The following is an 18,375-nucleotide window of genomic DNA, read 5'->3' as shown; positions in this document are numbered from 1 at the left end:
CACTCTTTCAGCAAGAAAGAGCATCAGAGCTTGAGGGGACAGTCTCTGCCAAAATCAAACAGAGCCTAGTTAAAAATAAGACACACAGCTGACTGCACCAAGCTGTTAGTTTAAAGAAGAAAAATATTAAAAAACTGAAATATTCCTTGAAGACGCTTCATGGCCAGAAGGTCTGGGTGAGCCTACTGCAGCTGCACCAAGCAGATAAAGCTGGAGGGATTTTAAGGAGAAAGGGCATTCTCTAACTGCTCATGACTGACAGGTCTGGATCTGATCCCAAACTGTGAGCAGGCAGCTCACACCGATGTGAGAAACTGGGAGTCCTTAGCAAAAACAAGTATCTGCTTCAAATAAACAAACATAAGGTAGGAAAAATCCCTGTCAACAGGTAATTCCTGTCAGTGGAAGGCAGTTTTCATTTCTAAGCATTAAAGCTAACCAAACAGGAACAGTTCTGCAGTGGAAATGATTAGCTTTCCAACACAAATTTAAGTTGCTTTTATTGAAGTGAGATGCAGTAAATTAGTGAAAAAGTCAAGAACTCTGAAGTGATGCTAGATTGCTTAAGAAGGAAATTTAGTATTTAGAAACAGAAGTAAAGAATGTCTGTTAACTTATCTTGCTTTTCTGGAATTTTTAAGTATCATCTGTATCTATGTTGTTCTGGCTACAGTCTTATTTCTGTAGCTGCAAACATGTTTGGACTGCACCCATGAACTTTCTTGCAGGAGAGATCCCTTATGAAGAATGAGGAAGGGAACTGGATGCACAGCACTGTATCTTTTACAAGGTTCCTTTTCAGAACTTCCAAGCCCATTAACTTCAATATTCTAGAGGAGGGGTCAGAAACCTATGGCCCACAGGCTGCACTCAGCCTCTGGAGCTGGGGCTTGGCTTTGCACATGTCACACCACAGCTTGGCAGCAGGGAGCTTTCCCAAGCCATGCTGCAGCCAGGCAGCAAAGAGGTCCTAGCACCAGATTACTGAGGTTGAGAGCTGGAAGATTCCAGCCTGGCACTGCAAAACACTGCTGCTGTTCTAGACCATTATGCAGAAATGAAGTAAGCCAAACCATCCCTAAGGCAAAAGAAAAATGAAATACTATCTGACAGAAATTGTGTTTCACTTTCCAGTTCATTCTCAGAATTGCTATTAAGAACCAACATAACTGGGGCTATCACCTGAATTCACTAAAACAAGACTGAATGCTTTATAAAAGGCATGCTATAGTTTAGCTTCTGCTACTGGACTAGATGGAGGGATTACTCCCAGGCACCAGCCCCCGCAGCATGTGGTCCATGGCCCCCCCCCCCCAAGAAGCCCCAAGCAGCCCCTTGCAGGCTGGAGCTCTGCCAGCCTGCAAGAGAAAAGCAAAAGTTTCCATGTTTTTTTCCTTTAAAAGGAGAATCCATTTTTAAACTTTGTTCATGACCCTGTAATATATTCTTGTAACCCACTTTTGGGTTGAGACATTCTGGGCTAGATATTTGTTAGGTCCCTTCCAGCCCTATTTTCCTATAAGCGCTATGATCCTATGAGTTAACTGGTAGAATTACTTGAAAAAAAAAAAAAAAAAAAAAAAAAAAAAAAAAGACTATTAAATCTTCAACTGATGAACAGAGAAACACATTCAGACCTGATAAACTTATTCCGTTTATGGCCACAAATCTGAGGAAGGTTATTTTAACTTTATAAAAAAAATCACTTTAAAAACATCTTAAAAACTAAGAGCTGTGTTTTGAAATACAAATTTTAAAGCACAAATAAAAATAAATACTGGCTTCTAATTATTTAGTTTGTATAAATATCTACAAGTCCTATATACACCAATAAATTGTTCAATAAAACATTTTTAAATAATTAAACTTCAAAGAATGTTAAAAAAGTCTCAGTATTTTTTGCTTTAAACAAAAGAAACACCAACACTGTAATCAAAATTAGTAGGAATAGCTCTAATACTTACATGCACTTTAGGTGTGGGAGGAAGACCATTACTAATTGGTTTCTAGAAACAAATTGTGAATTTAAATTATGCTTTTTATCCACAGACACAAACATATTTCACTAAAGATGCAATTAGGATACAAATTAAACATTTAAAAAATCTTTATACTATAGTTGCATAAATGGGATAAATAGCTTAGCAAATGAGAGTACAATTATATTGGAAGAAAATTACAAGCCAGTACTTGCTCATAGGAATCAATGTTAAAAACTACATGCAAATTGTTAAAACAATAAACACAAATATACTGTACATCTGCAAGTCCTACAGCAGGCTTGTTAAATAAGGTGAATAAGTAACTACAAAAATACCACAATATCCATGTAATTTAGTATGCAGACTTGCAAGCTATCCCTGTCCAGCCAACTCACCCCGACAAATGAATCACTATCACATCATTATCTATGGTGAAATTAACGTGTTATCATTTTTTAATATCAATAGCTCTATGCTGAACATCTGCATAGTTGACTACATAATGTTCTCTAATTAAGAGGCTTGAAAGAACATTAGAATGTCATCATCCAACATCACAAAGCTTAAATGAACCACCTGCATATTGTAGTTAGCATGAATATGCCAAACAATTAAATCAATACATTAAATTATTAAATATGTTTTAGCACTGTATGAATTTATCTTGTATCACAAGGATTTCAGAGATATCAATAATACTTGTTTCAGTGGAAATTCCTTTCAACTACAAAGTCTCCTAGATTTTGAAACTGAAAATACTGCTGTTTCAACTACATCATCTGAATGACAGTTCAACTTTAAATCTACTTAATTCTAAAAGATTAGTCAAAACAGTGTAGTAATGACAACTACTCAAGATACCCCAATTAATATGCAGTGTTTTTAGAATAACATTCTACATTTTAAAAAAAAGAGACACCTTCTCTCACACCCTGAAGAACCCCCAACACATCCCAGGAAGTAACAAATGGCAACATCTTTTAAAAGAAGCTGCAGCTTTCAGGGTCTAGTGTGGCATACGCTAAAAACGTAGCTTTCAGAGGCACTGAGCATGCATAGCTCCCACTGAATTTTCATGAGAATGGGACATCAAGCCCTTCTGAAGATTTGGCTTTTAGTCTCCAATTTTTAGATCCAGAAATTTGAAACACGTACATTCAAAAGTTACTTCTGAAAATGGTGACTTAAATAGCTTAGAGAAGAGGAAACAGTGTAGATCTGCACCTTAGGCACCACCAAAAATAGAGATGTACAGCATAAAATTTCCTAGGCAAAGGGCTTACTTCATCAGATGCTGTGAAGGGACTGCAGAAAGCAAAGCTGCTAAATAAAAAGCAGTGATTATAATGCAGAGTAGTGAAGGGGGAAGGAAAAAGGAGGTGGCACTACTGAGAGAAGTGAGGTGCTAACAGAGACAAAAACAAAACAGTTAACCTATTGAGGGACACAGAGTTTATACATGCTAATCCAGGTAATGGGATAAGAATTTACAGTCTTGGATTTAGACCAATAATGAAACTGGCTATTACAAAAACACTATCAAAACCACAATGAAGGTAAACAGGAAAGAAACTCACTCTGGCTAGCTTCATCTACCATTTTCCTTTCTCTTACCTCCAATACCAGCACTCTCATGGCTGCTCTCTTATGTCTTTCCAACCCAGACCTATGCTAGCTTCTTTTGTGTTGCTAATATCTTTTCCCTTTTTGTAGAGAACCTCGCTAAAGAAGAAAAGACCAACAAATCCCTTTCTGCAAGGTGACATAGTTGCAGCTGCTACCTTGGTTTGGATCCCTCCTTAGCTACAATCTATTGTAATACCGTTGTCAGTGCTAGAAAAGATGCCGTGTAAGCAGGGTGGGGCAATGCATTTACACACACACACACACACACACACACACACACACACTCTCTCTCTCTCTCTCTCTCTCTCTCTCTCTCTCTCTCTCTATTTCAATTTAAACCGAACCCTATATTTACAAACAGCTAAAGACATTGTGGTACTGTGTTTCTGGACCTCATTTCTGTACTTTGTAATTGAAGGTTTTTCAATGTAGTTCTCAATGTAGAGAATGCAGGTAGTTCATTAATTGCTGTAAGCCTCCAGGTTACAAAAATGGACTAGAATAAATGGAGCCATTCAAAAAGCAATTAAATTCAAGTTTGGAGTTTAGGACTTTAATCTTCAATAATAATGAAACACTTCAAGGGAGCTAGCTCACCCTATTAGAGCTTTAACATGCCAGTTCTCTTATTTTGAGTAATTCCAAACACCAACGTATCAAATGCTATCACTTTCATCTCTACAGTGACAGCTTGGTTTTAGTCTCTTCTCCAGAAGACCCATTTTATTTGCCACAAAGTATCTCAACTTTATTCTTATTAAAGATAACTCCCCATTGTCAAGCAGTTTCATCAACTGTAAAATGAAAAGCAAATCAGAGGTGAGATGCCAGGGCAGTTTAAAAAGCTATACCTAAATAGAATCTTAACTCTATGTGGTGACTGTCAATAGCTTCCCTAAAACTAGAAAGAAAAATTATTCAGATATTTCCTATTAATACTGGTGATATAATTAATAGAGTCCTAGATGTATGCTAAATCAGTCAGTGAAACTCCAGTCAAACTGGTAGGTTGACTGACAAAGTTTCTGAATGTATGTAAAAGTCACACTTTCTGTGCTGTACTACAATCAGTTTCCAACAGGCAGTCTTTCACAAAGTACAACAGACCTGTACTTAATCACAAGTTATTAACCATGCAAAAAACTGACAGTATTTCCTCATCTATGATCAAAGATACAGAGACCATACTGCAGTGAAATGCTAAATTCCTAAAGTTATTATTTTATACATTGCATGTTAATATATTACGGACAAAATATATAATTAAAGTAAATGAAAATGCAAGCATTGTATTTTGGTCCTTAGTTTTCTAATGTATTTATTTACCTACTTACTGGTTGGTAACATTCACTAATCTACCATACCATCTTCTCACCTTTTGTACAAATTAAAGATGTACTGCACTGTATTCACAACTACAGGACATATCTCTAGTCTGACACAAATGCTGAATGTAAAAATTTAATTACTTGTATTAAATTACAGAGCTTAGTATAATTTAAAAGCAGATAATATTGATTATACTTCTGGATCAGATGGTAGCACTAGTTAAAAGTCTATTAAAAATATATGACTCAGAGTAAAAAAAAAAAAAATCATCCAACAAAACCAGAAAACAGATAAAAACCACTAATGTTACGTACAACTCAATACAAGGAGTTTGTTTACTCTTACCATTTGTGCATTAAAGAAATGCATAAGAATAGTTTTCAAATAATTACCTACCAGTATTTCCTTCTTTTCTTTCCTTAAAAAATTAGTGTCTCTATTTTCATTCTGTTGTTGACGTGGGGATGCCTCTCTGTCACCATTTAACTGTATAGAATTCACTCCATTACCTTTGTAAGAAATATATACATTTCTCAATTCAGACTTTCTTGATGCTTTCCACCAACTCCATACTGACCGTCAGAACACACAAATTTATAATCAGTACATAGGGTAAGCATAAAAGTTGCATGCTAATTTATCATAAAGATGGGGAAAAATGGGTTTACTGGTAGACAAAGGAATGCAATAATGGTTAAGGGGAGCTGCAAGCGAGCAGACAGGACTCCAATAACTTAGCTTTTTCCTTTGTGCTCATGGAAATGACATATAATCATCTTAATTTCAAAATTATCAACTCATTGTATATGGTTTTGGTTTGGGTTTTTTTGGAAAATGTTTAAATAGATTATATGAGAGTATGTTAAATGAAGAAATAACAACAGCACAGAGGGAACAGTGACTTACCAAATATGAACCTGATCCTGAACACATTTAGTATTAGGCAAACTGATACAGTGTTAATAGAATCAGGTGTTAAAAGGCTATATTATAAACAGGATAGAAATACCCTTTTATACAGCTCTTGAATCCAGTTAATTTTAAGTGTGAACCCTAAAGTCTCTCCTCTCTCAATTAAAGTCTCTGCTCTTAGAAATATCCATGCATCCCAATGGTAGCTTATAGACTAGGGAAGAATTTAAGAACTATGTATGAAAAATAACGATTCTCCACTCTTACAAGTCCAGTACTTTTCATTTTGAGTGTGCTGCTTAAGCAGTCAATCCCCTCTCCACTGAAAATCAGTAGAAATTCTTTCAGAGACTTCTAGGGGAGTTGAATTTGGCTTAGTGAAGTTGCAGAGCATTTTGTTCATGCAGCTGGTTTTCACATACTATTTTTACCACCTGCTCACAGTAGTAGTGTTTCACAAGGACATACATTTTAAGACAGTAAAAATAAATATTACGTTATTTCTGAAATCCCTATTACTCTTATTACCTAAAGCATAAGGCTTCTGGGGAGGTAGCCGTGGAGGGGGTGGTCTAGGTGGAACCTGTGATGCCGACTTTCCTGGACTCTCTGAGACAGGGCATCTCTTGATTGTTCCTTGACTATCTTCTTCAGAGGAATGAGTTTCATGTGGTATGTAGATGGATTTAGGCTGAAAATATATATAAGAATATTAACTACATTGTTGGGACAGTTAAGCTAAGTGCTGCACACTGTAATACTACATATTATTATTTCCTTGAGTAAACTGATAAAGACAATTACATATTCTGTTACATATTTTTACTATAAAGAAAATGCATAATGCAGATTTTCTGATGAACAGAAAATCCAAAGCAGTGTACTGAAATCATGACTTGTCTGATGAAACTTCACTATGTCTAGTGCGTAATCAAATCACAAATGTTTAAATGAACATACTGTCTGCAACCTCCCTCCCAGCCAACCATGTGAAGCTGATCTTTTTTGAAAGCACCAACCCAGACAAAGACACTTCTACTGCACAGAGGCATTGTGAACTAGATGCAGGAAAAGATTATTAATTCCCCAGTAGTCCAGTTGCTCATACTCCTCTTCTCTCCCATTATACCTGGTAGCAGTTTAGTTGTTATCTTGGCTCCTGTCATAGAAAGTTAAGTCAATAATTTTCCAGTATTAATCCAGCCTGAGCCTTTACCCTTTGCTGCCTTCCTCTTATTCTGGAAGTTGGGAATTGGGTTTACACCTTAATTCTTTTACCCCAAGAACATCCTTCTTTTGTTCCTTTCTCCAAAATGAGTACAAATACATTTTCTTGCTCAATAGTCAATCTCCTTGTTTTTGTTCTTTGTGACAAAGAGCCAAAAATGTCACTTTGGGTTCCCACTTGGATTCTAACAACAAATAATGTTTTTACACAAAAGTGCTTTGTACTTTTCAAAATTCACTCAAATACTAGTTAATCTGTACCATGCCACATGCTCAGGAAACAGTTTTCAGCATAATACAAACACCTAAACAGATGTTATTTTATAAATAGGCAAACATACATAAAAGAGAAGTTGGTCTTCCAAATTACCATTAACTAGAGCTAGAGCTAAGAAACTCGAGTCCTCATAGCCCTTACCCTCAAATGACAAGAACTTGCCGCATTTGACCTTCCACTACATGACAAAGTATTGAATTGTGACTTAAACTCAGCTTTTACCCTCTACAAGATTCCTGTTCATGACCCCAGAACTAGGAGGTTAAAATCAATTTAAACAAAAGCAACTGACATATCATTCTACTTGGACTGTGACTGCCTTTTTCCCCAGACTGATGAAGGGTACTTAAGGCCCCAAACCTTGTGTCCTTTCTCTCCCAACTATATAAGTTGGTCCCATAAAAGATATTCCCATACCTCACAAATCTTACTGCTCTCACAATATTGGACCATCACGGCTATATCACTCTTACTTCTAGATCAGAGCACATGGAGGCAGCCATACTAGCAAGGCCAGGTTTTGCCAGTTGCAAGGCACCTGAAACCCATACATGAAACTGGAAGACTAACATTATCGGCAGTTCATTTGGGGGAGAAAAGGAACAAACCTAAAGCTAATGTATGGACAGAGCACAAGCAGAGGCTACTGCTTCTAACTGAGGATCTGAGGTGCCAAGAGATTAATCAAGACAACACCTAGCATATTTTTAAAAGACTAGGTTTGAATCCTCAGATATAAAATTCCTATAGTACATCAGTGAGGCATGATTAACCCAGTGTTTAATGACTAGTGAGTTTCCACAAGCTAGAGAATACAAGTAGAGATTTTTTTTGGCACTTTTTAAAATAGTCATCTAAAAAGTGCAATCAATTCAGTCTCTTCAAGAGAAAGAAGCTGAGACCTAATCTCAACATTTAAAGGACCCCATTGTTGCCTGTGAAGTTAGCACGTAGACTTCGAATGTGGTGACTCTCATAGGAGCTCCTATTTCTGTAATACTAAACCCCTGAAATACCAAATGTTATGTCTCCCCTCAGATTAATGATGTAAACATAATCATAAACACCATATCTAAAGTGATGAATTCCATCAATTTTTCATTTTATTCATGCTCCAAAACTAAAAATGTAACTTAATATGCTGGAACAAACCTGGATCAATCACGATCTCAAAAGCACCAAAGTCTCATGTCAGTGAAAGTCACGCACCTATGTCATTTATAGACTCGCTGCCCTCCTCCATTTACTGCAATTCCCCTCTTCCCCAGAACAATGAAAAATCCCACTTACCTTTGGTGGTAAAGGTGGTGGCACTTTGGCTTTCATAGTAGAGCTGTAAAAGAACAGAGATTGTTCAGAAGTTATCCAGATACGTATCTCTGGAAAACTCAACTTGTGAGGTTTGAGAAAGTTTATGTAGAGTTTATTTTACATTTTTGAACACTAGGAGATTAAACATCATGTTATTTTCAAATACTTACACCATTTGAATATTTTCTAACTGTTGCTTCCCCACCCCTGAGCCCTATAGACCCAGGGATGGCAACCTACAGCCTATGTGCCAGATCTAGTGGCATCCAGCAACAGGGGACCTTCCTTGCACTGTGTTGCAGTCAGCCACCTGGGGCTCTGGCAGGGGGGACCTCTCTCTGTGAGATGTCACAGCCTCCTGTGGCATAAGTGGTAATGAGATGTGGCAGAGGCAGCTGCGCCATAATGCCCACCTTCCTGACCACAGCACTTCAGCTTTCTTGATGGAAAATACTGCTGACCCCAGCCCAAGACATCAGCAAGAAAAAAACCCAAGTGTCCCTCTGAAGTCTTCTCATGAAGTTATGGGTAACTTTTTGAAAAGCTCATCTGTGCTCATCTATCCACAATGATATGTGGACTTGTGCAGAAGAGGGGAGTGATTTTTAGCCAAGAGATGTAGACAGGATGCAGGGTGAGTCTGGCATTCACTGCACTGAGAGAAAAGGAAGTGTGCTTATAGTAAAGTGGGGAGTTTAGGATCCTGGTGGATTTTGCTAAAGAATATTTATAATATGGAATTTTGTTGACATTGGAAAATACCACTTCTTGATGGACCTAACCACTGGCTTCTTCAGAAAAATATTATATGTGATAATAAATCTGTTTGCAAAGTGGAGTTAAATTTACTGTTTGCTTTTGGGTTGAGTAACTTTTTCTTATGTTCTTCCCCTTCACGGAACTCCACATGGACACACAACTTCTCATGTGTCAAGTGCTCAACAATCTGGTCCTGGAGTACAACATATCAACATGAGTGAAAAAAACTCAAAACATTTTAAGGGTTTTCTCCTCCAGTTCTGCATTTTAAAGGTTCTACTGTTTGATCCTGAATTCCTGCATGGTAGTGTTCAGCCTCTATTTTAATCTTTTTACAGACTTCAGTGCTTTGAGAACAACGGTATTTTCCTCATCTTTTGAGAAATACAAAATATTTAGTGTAAACTGGGCATGTCAAACTCATCCCATACTCCAGGCCAGATCCGGACTATAGGACTCCTTACAGGCTGGATTCGACTTAGGGCACTGGGCCCCCAGATTGTGTGGTAACCAGATGGGCTGAATGGAGCAGCTCCACAGGCTGTATATTTGACATCCCTGCGGTCTTAAATTTGTGCACTATGACTTGCCTGCTTTTCAATTACATTGTTTCAGAGAAGCATTAGGAAAATATCTAATTGAGATATCTGTGTTTTTTGGAACATACAAATCTTCTCAATACCTTGTCTACTTTGTCCCAGACTTACCAGAAAAGTTTCTGTGTCAGCATAAGATTATGGTTTTGGACTAGAGAAGCTAGAAGAGAAGCACATGCTGAATGACTGTCACTCGTATTTGAGTATGACTACTACTTATACTAGAAATGAGTTTCCATGTGTAGGGTTCAGGAGACATGCCAGGGCAAGTTGGTGTCTATCCTCCTTCCTACTGTTGGCCAAGCTGGCATGACGATGTTCTGTTGCTCGTCCTGCTTCCTTCATAGCAGAACGTCAAGCTCACCTATCATGGGCCGTATCGTCCCAGGACATTGAGTTCAGCCCAGCAGACTGTATGTGCTGCTGAATGCAGTCTTCGCAGTGGAGTTTGGGATGGCCAACCTTACTACTGGCCATTTCAAATTCACTATACAGAACTCTCTTAGGCAGTCACTTGTCGTCCATACGTATGACATGGCTGAGCCAGGTCATTTGTCTTTGTGCTAGCATGGCTTCTACACTTGGCATGGCTGCCAGTCATAGTACTTCGTTGTTGGTGATTTTGTCAGACCATTTAATACCCATTATGCTGCACAGGTGGTGGTGTTGCAAGCAGTTAAGTTTTTTGATATAGTGACGATAAAGGGGGCAGGTCTCTAATGAGTATAGAAGACAAGGGAGCACAACAGCCCTGTAAACTTGGCATTTTGTAGACACTTTGATGCCTTGCCTTGTCCACAGCCTTTTTTTTGTCGAAAGTCGAGGCAGCTGACTTTAATTGTGCTGAAAGTTCTTTGTCAACTGGGGTCATTGACAACTGTGCTACCTAGGTAGCAAAAAGGACTTGATGTTGTTAAATTGGCTGCCATTCAATTTTATTTCTGGTGGTGATGGAGGTGATAGGTTTTCTTTACATTAATACAGATGCCAAAAAGGGATACAGCCTGGGCAAAGGAATTCAGTAAATGTTGCAGATCATTCTATAAAAGGGCAACAAACGCTGAATCGTCAGCATACACTAGATCCTTTACTTCACTTTGTTGGGATTTGCTTTTGGCCTTGAATTGGTCGAGGTTTAGAAGTCTGCCAACAAATTATGTCATTAGGCACTGACTGATACATGGGTCTGTATGCCGTCATGGAAGCAGCATATGAGGTTTATTAGTTTGTCTGGGCAGCTGAACTTTGCAAGAGGGCACCAAAGAACAGATTGTCCAACAGAGTCAAATGCCTTACTAAAGTTGACAAATACAACATACGGGGGTATTTGCTGTTCTGCAGCTTCCTCCTGTAATTGGCATAGGGTAAAGATCATGTCGGCAGTGCTGTGCGATGAACAAAAACTACACTGGGATTCAGGGACTACACTGTCTGCAATAACCTGGAGCAACAGCTTACCAAGGGTCTTACAAGCGATGGAAAGGGGAGAAATGCTACGGTAGACATGACTGTGGCAACTGTCTCCTTTGCGCCTGTAGATTGTTACAAATAATTAAAAAAAAAAAAAAGCACAAAACCTAGTTTATCCTACAAGGCTTGTTTCAACTTTAATAAGGGCAGCAACTACCTCCTTTCTAAATCTGGTCTCAGTTAAATCTTCTGAAAAGGATGGAGGTCCAAGTCACACTTGAATATTTTCCTTCATATTTTGTCCTGCATGTCAGCCAGACACCTTGTCAAAAATGGGGGATAAAAACAGGTTGCTGACCTCAGCTGGCTAACTGGCTCAGATTATGCCTAAGATATGAAGAGTAAGGTTAGTAAAGACTGTCAGAATTTAAGGCATATGATATAGACTTTGATTATTGGCATATTCAGTGCTCCCAGAGCCCTGAAAGAACTCTACAGTACCAGCACTGGGTCACTGCTTGGCTGCACTAGAGTCAATGTAAAAAGCTTCAAGACAACTAAAATGATCTGACTGAAGGAAGACATTTTCACAGATTCACTTCATATTATACTGACCTCTTTTTTGTGTATTCTGAAATAGAGAAACAAACCACAGAAAAACAAATTAGGCACAGAGGTGCCTAATCAAAACAACTCTGTTGAAAAATTCTGACAGAGCAAGAACTAGGAGAAAGGACTCCAATGTACTGAACAAAGTGGTTAGCGCAAAGAGCTTCAAGACAGCAGCAGTCAAGAGGTTTAAAACCCTATGTTGTTAACTAAATAGACTGAGTTGACTGTAAATAGGAGAAAAAAAAGTATAAGTAAAAGTAAATAAATACACTTGCTGAACATTAGTAAGGATAAAAATATCTTAAGAATAAAAGGGGAAGAGGCAACAAGATGATCTGGCAGCACAGGTCACAACAATAAAGCTATGTTTTCCCTGAGAGCAGTCATCATGCAATTAATGGTATAGATCTTTGGGGGACACTTACATTCCCATGTATAGGTGGCCTGACCTAAACTAATCCACATCAATAGCTTTACAATTTTGAGTGAAGGAAGTTCTAATCTTGGTCACCTTTGGGTTCATGAGATTCTACCCTACTTTTCTCTTTGGAAGTGATGCAGGGTTTTTTTTGTTTGTTGAAGCACTGTGCAACTGATCACGTGGTTTTAAAACAACTGCCTGATAAATCCTGTGTTTCACTGATAAAGACCAAGGGAATAAAGTGTGTTGAAAATTGACTGACTGTGTAAGTCCTGATTTTTCTATGCCCATCACTCATTTCAAATGTGAATATTCTTCTGCTTTGAAAAGTTAACAAGTAACTAAACAATGGCAAGGTTCATTGACATCATCAGGCTCTCGCAAGGTACAGTGACATCATCAGGCTCTGAAGTTACGGATGGTAAACAGAGTAATCATGAGATCAGCTCCTCTTTTTTGGAAACAACTTGATTCTGCCTTCAACCACTTTTCTTTTTAAAAAGTATTTCAGAGACAGGCCATGTCACACATATACCAAGCACTCAACTTCAATTCACCATTCATAGTACTGGTAAACAAAATTACTTAATATCTTAGAAGAAACCCTGTCTCTCTAATTGACAACTTCCCTTCAAATTTAGCACCTACTTATAGACTCATAATATTGTTTAAAAATCTACTTGTTAAAATGCATTGCGTAGGTTGCATAATGATAGTAGAAGAACAGATCAGGTTAGAACAAGATTAATTTTAAAAGGCATTTAGCTTCTCAGTGAGAACATAGATAAATGCTGCAATGAAGATTTACATTTCACAGTTTTCCAATATGAAGCAATAGAGCTCCTAGAGATTATCCATTAACAGGAAACTTAGCACAAAGCCAATCTCAGCACCAGAGTTCTCTCCTATGTCATACAAAGGAATTATTTAAGAAGGTATGTTTCTATACACACCTGTTCTATATTTTAACATTGTTTCAATTAATCTACTGCTATCATAATAGTACTTTGTTCAAGAACAGTCATATTTACTCTTCTGAACTTTGATATACACCTTTCTGTATTAGGGATGTAATGTATAGTCATCTGTTTTAAATAATTATACCCCAAGATTTTGGTTTGTCAGATTTTCATTGCTAAACTAATTAGGCTTTTTTATTTAATGATAAAAAGGTGAATAATTAAGAACTGGAAAACAGTTTTAACTTAAAGAGGAACACTAAAACTGCCATGATAAAGCAAAATGATGTGATGTAGTCCATACAGACATTACTGCATGTTTCTACTACTTTTAAATAATTAAGAAAAAAAATTAAGGTGATCAACTTAAAATATTTTTTAGTTTTCTTCAGCTATTGAAAGACCAGATGTATTTAAAAAAAAAAAAAGACTTACTGTTTAGCGTCATCATCTGCATCATCATCATCATCTTCTAAATGTGCCACATGTCCCCTACAGAAATGAGCAAGGTACCATGGCTGAGCAGACTTAATTAAAATGACTTTGGCTGCTATGAAAAAAATTCTCAGCTCAAGGGCTACCTACTCTACAGAATTTTATTATAACTTCCTATTTTTTTTTATTCCTTAAGGTACAGCAGCAGCCTAAAGAAGTGAAGCCTCTCCCATGTCTTCTTGACAAATAAGGGGTGAAATGAGCATTATTAATTGTGATAGATGGAAGAAAACAATGCACTAAATTTTTTAAACACACAAGAAAAAAAAAGTTACCGCTGATGCAGTTCTTCTTCAACTGATTTTAGAAGACTCCTTCAAAATTAAATAAAGATATGAACAATTAGTAACTCAACATAAACTGAAGAACATTCAGAAAATAAGACAAAGAAAATGTTCTTGTAGTCAGATATATGCAAACCATTCAAAGTAAGTTAATCTAGTTTTGATAAAGGCTATGAACACATGGTCATTTATAGAATTACAAAGTGCTATATGCACTCTATGAAACACTTAAAAATAAAGCGCTACATGCTCATCACTCTGGATAAATTGCTACAAAGTCACCTCAAAGGCACAGCTCTCCAGCCAGGAGGGCTACTCTTTTGCTTCCCCTGGCCCCAGGGAAGCCTCCCAGTGAGCTCAATACTGAGAGCCTGCCCCTCTTCCCTGCCAGGGGAGGAAAGCAGGCTGTCAGTGATCAGCTGGCTATGCTGCTTCTATCTGCTGCTGCTAGACCAGGACCAGCAGGTGTCAAATATGGCAACTCCCTCTCCCCCCTAGCCCCTCCTCTGTTCCTCAGGGTGGTGGGGTGGGCTGCTCACTTCACCCCGTGGCACCATTACAGGTGGCAGAGGATGGCTGTATTTGACAGCTTATACTTGCTTCTAGCAGGGGTGGTGGGCAGCATCAGCTGTTGAGGGCACACCCCTGGGGGGAGTGCTAGGCAGGGGAAGAAGGGCGGGGGAGGGGGGGCCTCCACTGGAAGTTTATCAGTTGTGCCAGCTGCTGCCATTGTAGAGGAACCAGCCATTGCCAATGCTATTGCAATAGCACTGACAGCAGCAGGGTCTAAGCAGGGCTCTGTGCCAGTTTGCTGTGGCTGGGCACACTGTCAGGAAGCCAGTCGCTTTCCCTCCCCACACCTGGAGGACTGTGGAGTGCTGGCGGTCCAGGAGATTCCCTGTAGCACCATAGGTAACTAGACCGTTACCTGTGGCACTACAAATCACAGCACTACAGAGAGGTTCTTGCTTCACACGGGAACTTGTTTTTGATAAATGCATCATTTTTATGGTACTACAGATGGCGTGAATATATGGATGACCACTGTTCAACTCTACAATGGCACTTTTAGTGCTATAAATGTAACATGCCCATACTCACATATACTAAATATTTATTTGCTGAACAACATACAGTATCTGTTTTTTCTCATCTCATGTTACTGTAAAAGAGTATTTCTTTGCACCTAGTATATTCCTCATTAATACACCTGACCACCACCTTTGTGCTGTAAACTGGAACTATTCTGGCTTATTCCAAGAGTTACTGTTTAAGCTGAAAAGAGGATACATATAATAAAACAATACCTTTCTTTCACAGTATTTTACTTTTCCCTCAAAATACAGATTTTAAAAGGCTTAATGACAATCTCTAATGTTAGGAATGCAGCTTGTTATGCAGACTCTAGAAGAGAGTAGTCCTTTCACAGGTAAGAAGAATTTCTGAAAATATCATTAGTTCCTATTAAAAAATAACTGACAAGACTATTTGGGCAACAGTGAAAGACCTTACCCTTAAAGCAGGGGTTTTCAACTGGGAGTATGCACACCCCTGAGAATACTTGGGATAGCCCCAGGGGGATACACCACCACTTTTGCTGCTGTGCTGCTGGCATGCCGGCCGATCGGCTGCTGGGGAGACCTCCCCACCGGTTGTCAACTGGCTGCCAGGGGACTCCTTCCTTCTCAACTGGCCATTGGGGGGTACACTGACCCCAAAAGTTTGAAAACCCCTGCCCTAAAGCAAACTGTGCCACATGCCAAACTTTCAGACACGTGTGTCTCCAACTAATGAGGATGGTAACAGTATAGAGGTTACATGGTTGACAAAGTCCCAGGATACCGAGACAACACCTCAAGATTTCAATACATTTCATAAGCCTTATTATCAGTTGAAATAATCATTACTGTTGGAATCACAGCAGTTTAGGAGCTATACTACTGGAAGTAATAAATACAACAAGTTTTATACTATAGTCATAAAACTATAATCTAATATGTTACTTGTTCAAATGAAAAACAAATGAATTCAATTTAATTCAATCAATTAATTCAATTTAAGAAAAAAGAAAATTTATTTACTCACTTATTTGCACCTAGGAAGTAGCCACTGTGGGGGCTATGACCATATTCTACTTGTAAATCCTACAAATCCAACAGAAAGATTCTTGAGATGAAAAGGTAAAAGGTAAAGAAACACATCTGTCATGTGATACACTCACTTCACCCCTTTCATCTTTCCCACCACACAACTAGCTTGTCCTACAACCACTACTGACTTTAGAGATCATTTGCACTCAACAAGAAGTCTCTTCAATGACCCAGACCCAGTCTCCTATGCTTCCACATCTCTTCTTCAAATCCCTCCTTAAAACTTTCTACTTTAGTCCTCTCCTCCACAAAATACTGAAATAAATCCACATCTTCCCCATGGTAACTTGGGTGGGGAGAACCTACAAAAAACAACTGACGTGTTAGACTTCAATACTGATTCACATCTGCATATAAATAGTGTGCATTTTAGATGGGCAGTCCTTAAGAGCAGAGGATTTGCAGAGGATATGGCTCCATGAAAGATGCTATACAAAAACAGCATGGAAAGAGTATTGCAAATATTTTTACAATTTTTAACTACAAAGGTAACCAACACTTCAGAAGAAAGCTATTTATATATTTTATGAATGGTGCTATGATTTTCAATTTACTAAAGCTGCAAAGCCAGCGCTCCCAAAATTACAAGCTGCAGGTCACTATGAGGCAGAAAGGGGATTCAGACTTTACTCTCTAATAAACTTTAAGCTCACACACCACAGGATATACTTATTTCATTAGCGGGGGGGGACGGAGGCCGTCTTCAAAAACTATCAAGCTAGCCTCTGTCAACAGGGGACTAATACATCTATTGGACGTTTGTCTTTTCTGAGTGGGGTCAAGATGGAAGAAACATGCACAAATTCCCCAAACTATCAAGGAGTGATCTACACTAGAAAAGAATCAATGTTTTAAAGATATACTAAAACCTTTTAACTAATACTTTACAAAAGAGCTGTCTAGCAGCTTTCAACTGTGGCCCATAGGGCTTGTTGGCATAGGTCTGGAACCTAATTGTTGGTACCACTCACCCCTCTTTGTTGCCTGCCAACAAAAATTGGCAGGAGGGGAAAATGGAGATGGTGGGGGTGCTGTGGGAGCATTCACCCCCTGGATTCCAGGGCTGTGCCAACAGTGGCTCCAGTAGTAACAGGGTGTTTCCCCATCACTGGAGGTGGGGCATCTGACCCACTTGACCAAATAAATGAGACATTTGTGCTTTACAACCATGCTTGGCACTTTGCCTAAAACAGATGCCCCTCAAGTCCACCCCCATTCCAGGAAACATAGCTTGGAGACCAGGAGAAAAGGAATAGACACATAAATAACCCCTCTACAGCTAAAGAATGTATGAAGAGCCTGAGACTGTTGCTCTCATACATGCATGATGACCTCACAAAGATGTCCTGTTGTATGTTGTACAAATGTGATATCATAAACTGATCATATTTAAAGTTTAAAAAAAAGTCCAACCAACTGACCAACCAAAAATCAAAACAAAAAAGAAACAGAAAAAAATATATAATTATCTACTACACAAAAAAAGGTTTAAAACAGTGGTGCTCACTCAACCTTTTGGTCCCATGGGCCAGATGAGTGGTGCAGACCCTGAAGCCCAAGGCTGCCCTTGCCAGGCCACATGTTCTGGTATTGTGTGTCTGATCCAGAGTGCAGGACGCAGGGCACCCTAGGGGTCTGGAAATTTGGCAGCAGGGGAGCAGTGCCCACATTCCCTGCTGCCAGACTTCCAGACACATGGGGAACCAACCCTGCATGCTGGATGACATGGTGCCAACAGCCAAACCAGGCCTATAGGCTGGGGGTTGAGTACCCCTGGTTTAAAACAACATTATTAAGCTTTCAAAATCAAACACTCAAAAGAAATGCCAAAACTAAGATTGGCTGTTAAACATTAATTTGTCCCATGTACAAATATGTATTACATTATAACCTTTAATTATCTGATCACATTCTATTTTGTCCACAAACCTCAGCAGATTCTATAGGCAGTATGGATGATCCTTTATGAACTATTCAATATTTTGTTTTCTCCTCATTGTTCAATGTGTTGTCTCAGGCCTTGCT

General features: G+C 38.6%; 1 protein-coding gene across 2 annotated transcripts in view; it reads right to left on the bottom strand.

The window, feature by feature from the left end:
• The window catches only part of MAP4K3 (mitogen-activated protein kinase kinase kinase kinase 3), a 143,669-nt gene that overhangs the window by 41,317 nt on the left and 83,977 nt on the right, over nucleotides 1–18,375 (bottom strand). The window contains exons 15-21 of one of the 2 annotated variants that reach the window (XM_014598208.3): nucleotides 16,286–16,344; nucleotides 14,192–14,230; nucleotides 13,857–13,913; nucleotides 8,644–8,686; nucleotides 6,378–6,540; nucleotides 5,334–5,446; nucleotides 1,965–2,006 (exon numbers count right to left, since the gene is read on the bottom strand). In XM_014598208.3, the coding sequence (XP_014453694.2) occupies nucleotides 1,965–2,006; nucleotides 5,334–5,446; nucleotides 6,378–6,540; nucleotides 8,644–8,686; nucleotides 13,857–13,913; nucleotides 14,192–14,230; nucleotides 16,286–16,344 (516 nt within the window). The remainder of the gene's footprint in view (nucleotides 1–1,964; nucleotides 2,007–5,333; nucleotides 5,447–6,377; nucleotides 6,541–8,643; nucleotides 8,687–13,856; nucleotides 13,914–14,191; nucleotides 14,231–16,285; nucleotides 16,345–18,375) is intronic. The other variant, XM_014598209.3, reaches the window with a different exon arrangement.

The sequence above is a fragment of the Alligator mississippiensis genome, chromosome 1 (genome assembly GCF_030867095.1).
Source record: "Alligator mississippiensis isolate rAllMis1 chromosome 1, rAllMis1, whole genome shotgun sequence".
NCBI lineage: Eukaryota > Metazoa > Chordata > Crocodylia > Alligatoridae > Alligator > Alligator mississippiensis.
Note: the sequence above shows the minus strand (reverse complement) of the source record. Positions and strands in the feature narration are given on the sequence as shown.